The sequence below is a fragment of the Puntigrus tetrazona genome, chromosome 8 (genome assembly GCF_018831695.1).
Source record: "Puntigrus tetrazona isolate hp1 chromosome 8, ASM1883169v1, whole genome shotgun sequence".
NCBI lineage: Eukaryota > Metazoa > Chordata > Actinopteri > Cypriniformes > Cyprinidae > Puntigrus > Puntigrus tetrazona.
Genome location: NC_056706.1, coordinates 14138089 through 14145118, shown reverse-complemented (window position 1 = coordinate 14145118; position 7030 = coordinate 14138089). Strand labels below are relative to the sequence as shown.

At 40.5% G+C, this 7030-nt stretch overlaps 1 protein-coding gene across 1 annotated transcript; it reads right to left on the bottom strand.

The window, feature by feature from the left end:
• Positions 1–3394: 3394 nt before the first annotated feature.
• atoh1a (atonal bHLH transcription factor 1a) lies at positions 3395–5040 on the bottom strand. Its single transcript, XM_043246346.1, has one exon. It carries the CDS (start codon positions 4914–4916, stop codon positions 4023–4025), a length of 894 nt encoding a protein of 297 aa, XP_043102281.1. The 5' UTR covers positions 4917–5040; the 3' UTR covers positions 3395–4022.
• Between the last annotated feature and the right edge of the window lie 1990 nt (positions 5041–7030).

Sequence of the window (7030 nt, the reverse complement as noted above, 5' to 3'; positions counted from 1 at the left end):
TCCAACTTGCACACAACATATTAATAAAGGTATTTAATGATTCGCATTATGCTAACGTACTGTTCATCTTGGATTTGCGAGGTATATAAAGGTTAGCGTGAAACTGAAAAGCAACACGCTAGCACCGTTGAGCACTAGCCTAAGATTTTACGAGACCGCGCATTGCATAAGGGAGGGGGGGTTTGTTTATGTTTTTCCTTCAACGCTCTACCTCAATATTTAATGAGATGTGAAACCTCAACTCAGGCAGTCTCCCAGCTGTTGTCAGAAATACTTTATGAGTAAAACGAAAAGGAAAAAAAAAAGAAAGACCGTGGGGCAACAGGTTGGTATCAGTCGCCCCTGACGCGGTGATATAAGGGCACGCGGGGGTCAACCGACAGTTTCCTCTTAAAACACAAAATATATTAGACACGAGAGACTAATACTTTTTTAATACATCATTTTATTAAACGCTTTTGTATTGAATCGAACATTTTTTTAGACACTGGGCACCATAAAATCATTGTTTAATAACCATAGTTCTCTTTTAAACCATCATTGTTTAAGCAGATTTCCATATTTCGAATCACAAGAAACGCTTTAGAATTCATTATAAAACAAAATAAAGTACAAAAAATAAAATCGATTCGGTTTGCATATGGAAGGGCTTTCCGCACATAACGCGAGTCGCACATATTTTTTCCCATACAAAACAAAATAAGAAAACCCGATCAAAATTACATAAAACGTTACGGATTAAAGAGAAAACGTATGGTTAAATTTGGTTAGGTAATTAAATGGCCTGTTTTCAAATGCCGCAAGTGCACGACCGAACAAAGTAACAGAAGAGCTGTTTAAAAAGATTTGTGCGATTATTTTAAACGTGTGGACAAAATGACGACTGTTTTTCGAGTTTGGTAGCATTTTCAAACTATTTTCGTGTTGAGGAGGCAGGCCGGACGGCCGGACCTGAAGGCTCCTGTAAAGATGCCCTTACAACAGATCAAGTGCTACTTTAGGAAACAGGACCACAGGACGTTATATAAGGCAAGGGATGCGGGAAAACGCGTCCTAAGAAAAATCACACTAAACGTGACTATAAATGCAGGTGATAAACTTTTCACCTAGTTCACAGTTTGGCAGGCATCGCTGCTCCCCGTTTACAGGCGCGTGGGCGCGAAATTCGAGCGCGTTTGCAGTTTGAGGGTCGCATGTAACAGGACGGCGCAGATGGTCGCGCGGTTCGCTGGAAGATAAAGGTATTATGGATAAGCTTGTGAATAATTTAGCGTGCCGAGCGTGTGCATGATATTGCCTATTATTCTCGATGTTAATCTGGATAGGGATCGCAGATGCACGGCTCAAGCGATTGGTTAAACGCAGGGGTGGAGACACAAAAAAACAGGTACACGGAGCCCACTTTCATTAATAATTCCTGAGCAGTTCCAGTGAAGTCTTTGAAGGGAGCGGAAAAAAAAAGTTTTGGAACATTACTTATCTCTTCAACCCCTAAAGACAACTGCCTCTATCATTGTTGAAAAGTGTTTAAAGTATAAACAAACATAATGCAGCCACAGTATTAAAATGAACATGTTAACGTTGTATATATATATATATATATATATATATATATATATATATATATATATATATATATATATATATATATATATAATTTATTTTAAAGGTTTTTAAATGATTCAACCTGAAAAGGAAAGGCAAAAACATTTTAGAGGTCTTTAGTTATTTGACAACAACAAAGGGAGGCTATTTGTAAGCCCCCTTTTGGTCTAAGACGCACGAGCGCGCGTGTTTGTGTGTGCACGTCGGCGGGCGCGTGTGCGCGCGTGTGGCGGACTCACGGAGCGAGCGTATAGTCTCTCGAGTCAGGTCCTGTGGGACTCCGCTCGTCGCGCTCACCAGCTGACAGCGCGTGCTTCCAGGAGGACACCCAACACCCCGCGCCACGGGTCGGCCAACAATTTTGTAAAAGTTATTAAACGCTTCAATTACGGTTAAAACAATTCCTTTAATAAACAAGAGGCTGCTCGTAGATAAGAAAACCACGAAAGGCCATTCATAGGCAAAATGAAATAGTTCGTGATGTTTGTCATGGCTCGAGGGTAGAGAAGCTGACGGTTGGCACGGGGGCAGCTGGCAGCATACCAGCATGAAGAAAACCTTAACGTATGAGTTAAACGCCTTTAGAGAAGTGCTTCTAACATCTGACTTAAAGCGAACATTTTAAGGCAACCGCGGAACGAACAGCTGAATGAAGTTTTCTTAAGACGCTGCGTTGTTCACGCACTTCTAAAATTACACTCTACGTTTTTCGCATTGGCTATTATGTACGATTTAAATCATAAGAAATTTATAAGAAATCGCCAGCTGGTTAAATACGCGTACGTTTTCTCGTGATGTTGAATTAGCTGTTTGAAACACAAGCAATATTATTAATGCAGCCTAAATAATGCGTTTACAGTTTATTTGACAACTAGGTAAAACTTCGAAAGAGAAATAAATAGATTGAACAGAATGAACAGGCTAAATAAAACACGCGCGCGCGCGCGCACACACACACACACACACACACACACACACACACACACACACACACACACACACACATATATATAGAGCCCATTTTCATGCAATGTGTCATTGTATACTGACTGTTTTCTTATAGTGCATTGCATGATCTGATTGTCATAATTTGTAGGTAAATAAAATTAAATAAAATCAAATATTAAACTAAATTGTTTTAATTAATTACTAAAAAAACAATTCATCGATCCATGGAGCCTATAATGTGAAATTAACAACCAAATAACCAAGTGTTTATAAGAAGATGGCTCTCTCTTAAAAAGGTTATTTATTGGCATCGATGGTTTCATGAATATCCTTTAAAATCCACGGAGACTTTTCATTCCACAAAAGTATAGTGGAAAAAAATATTTTAAATGATACGAATATTTTCACATTAAGAAAAAATGTTTTTTTAAGAACTGTTCATTAAAAGGTTCTTTGCGGAACCAAATAATTTTTCTATGGCATGACTATTAAAAACACTCTTTGCAAAATTAAATTTTTTTTAACGGTGCTGTAAACACTGAACTTGACTAAAGTTCATTTCTAAAAATAAAGGTTTGATTTGTAGCATCACTAACAAGATCACCCTAATATTTAAGAAAAAAATTGTGTAGGTACAGTACAGTAACAATGCAGTTATTAATTGATTGATCACACATCATTTATAACCATAAAACGTTTCAAGACAATAAAGCGCACGTGAGACCTGTAATTAAAATGAAATGGCATTGGTTCCCACTTATTAGTAATTACTTTATTAAAATAAAAAAGAGTTTGTAATGATAAATAGATAAGGACAATTACACAGAGACACAATCGTGTTACTTTTCCTTTTTTTTTATTTCTACAATAAAACAAATCATACGAGTAGCAAAATCGCTCATTTTCAATAACGCAAAAAATGACAAGGCAAACGGAAATAAATAGCTTACTTCAGCTACAGAAGCAGAACACAACTTCTTCGCATTGGAATCAAATATTAAAAACGAACGGATGTACAAAATCTAATGGCTATATTAAATATATTCATCAAATTGGCATTACTTCTACATAAACACAACAAAATTTCTTGTTCCATGACAAAAGAGTGTTTCTCAAGCCTGTGGCCCGTTTTTAAAGTGCACGTAAACTTTAGAAGTTGCAAATTCTTACAGGGTTCAAAATCAATCGTATCTATGAAAATAGGCCCATGACAATCACGTGTCAAAACAGTTCACGGAAGACGGTTTTATGCATGACATTCGAGCCCATGGCACTGCTGCACGCGGCAGTTCACATGGCGTAGGGGTCTGGTCAATGTCACGAGAAGGCAACTAAATCTATTGGCGTCAGACACAACAGCAACATCGTTGTCAAAAGATCATACAACAAATGGATAAATAAAGCCACCCATTACAAAGGCCCAAATATGCGATTGACACGATCGATGGACAGTCCGGTCGGTGCGCCTTCTAAAAAGCGCGGTGCTTGGGCAGTTTCAGTTCCGACAGCTCGTCCTCGCTCTGCATCTCCAAGTGCGTTTCGTCCGAGTCACTGAAGTGCGAGTGAGGGGAAAACTCTCCGTCGCTCCGGTTCGACCGGGGCGAGTCTTTGCTGGCCTCCGAGCCGGACTTGCTCGTTCCAGAGGGCGACTGGAGCTCTTGCTCCATGAAAGAGGCGAAAGCCGCGTCCTCGTACTGGTACGGGTAACCTGCGCCCGCGCCTCTCCGGCAGACGCTCGGCGATCCTCTGGGAGAGCGGTCCTCTTCGAACACGTTGGCGGGCAGCAGGTCGCAGTTTGGCGGGTCGGCTTTAGCACCGGGGCCCTGAAGCAAGTCGGACAGGGCGTTGATGTAGATCTGGGCCATCTGTAGAGTTTCGTATTTGGAGAGCTTCTTGTCGTTGTCGAAGGCTGGGATGACGCTGCGCAGCTCGTCGAACGCGTGGTTCAATCCGTGCATCCTTCGCCTCTCCCGGGCATTGGCGGCCATTCGCCTCTGTTTCTGCACGACGTTGGTCGTTTTGCTCGACGGGGCCCGCTGTCTGCCCTCGTCTGCAGCCACGGCTCCTTTAAGCCGGCAGAGCTCGCGTACTTTGACAGGACTCTTGCTGCTCTTCCTGAAGTTGGACGCAGAGGACACGCCTTCCGCGCTCGAGCCGGGCGAGTGCAGCAGGTATTCGGCGTGTGCCGCGCAGGTGCCAGCCTGCACGGGAGCCAGCCAGGCGCGTGGGTCACTGCTGGCCATGAGTGCCAAAGCTGGTGGGTACTCGCCCTCCTTCCCCCGCCCCAGGCTCGGATGCTGGACGTCGAGTTCAACCACCTCCCTTGTATCCGTGCTTACGCCGTCCACGTTCATTCCATCCATGTTGTTGTTTTGTGCTTTTTGGAGGAAAGTGGGTGGTTATGGATAAGGGAACGGGATTTTTGTCGTGGAGGATTTCTCTTCTTACACCTGTGGTGAAGGGGATTTCTTTACTGATGTCTCAGAGCGACTCGTCGGTTTTAAAAGCGGCACGCGCCGGGGAGCCCCCCTTCTCAAGCTGGTCGCGTGGCGCTTTGACCAATAAGAGCACGCGGGGCAGGCGCGTGTAGGCGACCAATGAGAAGTCGCACTAAACCCGAGAGAGGTTATTATGCCCAAACTTTTTTTTTTTTTGGTAATGTCGCGCTTCAAACCTGTTTAACTAGAGAATTATGATCACAATGGGTCGTCCCACAGGACGCACTCAGAAACTTAAGAGACTGATAAAGTTATGTGGCGAGCCTCCTCACGCTATGTTTAGGAAATTAGATCTAGTCTATGAAGTGCAAAAGAAAAAAAAACTTGTCTCGACAGTCTCAAATGAAGTTAAAGGGGTTATCAAAACTGTTTATTTGAGAACAATGTTTTTTTTATCTGCTTGTGTCCATTAAATGCTCGTGTACACATTTAGCCCCATTTTGTTAAAATATATCTTTTGTTCTAACTTTTGAAGGAGAAATAAAACAATTAGCTATATTGCTTTTATATATCAGGTACTGTATCTTCATGCGAACAGTTGCATGAAATAACTCTTTTTTTGTTTCTATTTTCAACGAAATGAGGAGGATATTAATTATTATAAACACGTTTTATTAATTTAGGCATTTATTTTTTAATTTACGTAATTACACTTACATAACATAAGCTTACGTACAATCGTAGGTATAGTCTAATATAATAAACACTTATAATATAAAAATCTAATTCTCTACTGAAAAAAAAAAACTCAGTGGCGCAACTTACGAACATTAAATAAATAGCAATAATTCATTCTTTTATCGATACACAGTTAAACACATTCAAAAATGAGTGTTAATACCGGATTGAGTTTCGTTTTCTTTTTGAACAAGTTCAAAACCTTTTGATCCGATTTAAGGAACGCCCTTTCAGCAAAAGAGCTTCCCAAAGATCAGAAACTTGATCTGGAGGCGCGACAGTCCCTCGCTGTCACGAGCTTTAGAAAGAGAGCAAATGCAAAAAAAAAAAAGGGCAGTGAGATGATAATAACGCAAATAAATAATAATTTTGGCGATGACGACCTTTTCATTGGATCGCTGATGAGAGACGCGTCGATTTTACTGTAAAAATGTAAAACAAATAAAAACCTATAATGGCATAAACGGATTTAGTTATGCATATAAACGTAAGCAATAATATCAGACGTAAAACTGTTATAATGTGGAAAATGTCTAAACGTTTTGACTAGAGCTGCGTTCCCTGGTTAGTCACTGAAACAAGTATTATTTAATGTAAGGCGGTGATGCACAGGACCTTAATTCCTGTTTTCTGGCATTAAAAACTTCGCATTAATCTTTTTACATTTATTCATGAATTCATAGAGCGCAGAGGCTTGCGGACTGGCGCCTGAGCTCACCCCAACCGGAGCCTCATCCAGGCGGCTTGTGTGTCTTGGAATAGGTCCTAAAGCAAACAACAGGTTGGGATTGCTGCCGTCGATTATTAAAGTGTCCCAGGGACAATAGAGACTCAATGTTCCATTCGACACGCCTGAAGAAGTCTTTGGAAAAAGGGCACAAAATGTGTCTCGATGGGGGCTTCCACCGCGATCGAGTCTGCGTGCTGCTTTCTTCATTCCTGTCTCCCGGGAGACCCAGTGATATCGCGTGCTTGATAAAAGTCGATAAAACACATCAGTGGGCTCCTCAGCACATAGTATTATTATTAATATTAGACCAATAATGATTCTCACAGCTACTACATTATATATATATATATATATATATATATATATATATATATATATATATATATATATATATATATATATATATATAATTATTAATCTCAATTATTAATTTTATTATTCAGTACATAAACCGTGTGATGTTACGATTTAATGTGTTTTACAGTTTAATCGGAAGTGTTCCATTTGATGCAATGCTTTCCATAATGCATGAAAATCTATGATTTTGCTCATATCAGAACAGGTGCACATT

What these genes read in the sequence shown, in the direction of transcription:
- atoh1a (XM_043246346.1), bottom strand. Translation starts at nt 4,916, where the DNA reads ATGGATGGAATGAACGTGGACGGCGTAAGCACGGATACAAGGGAGGTG.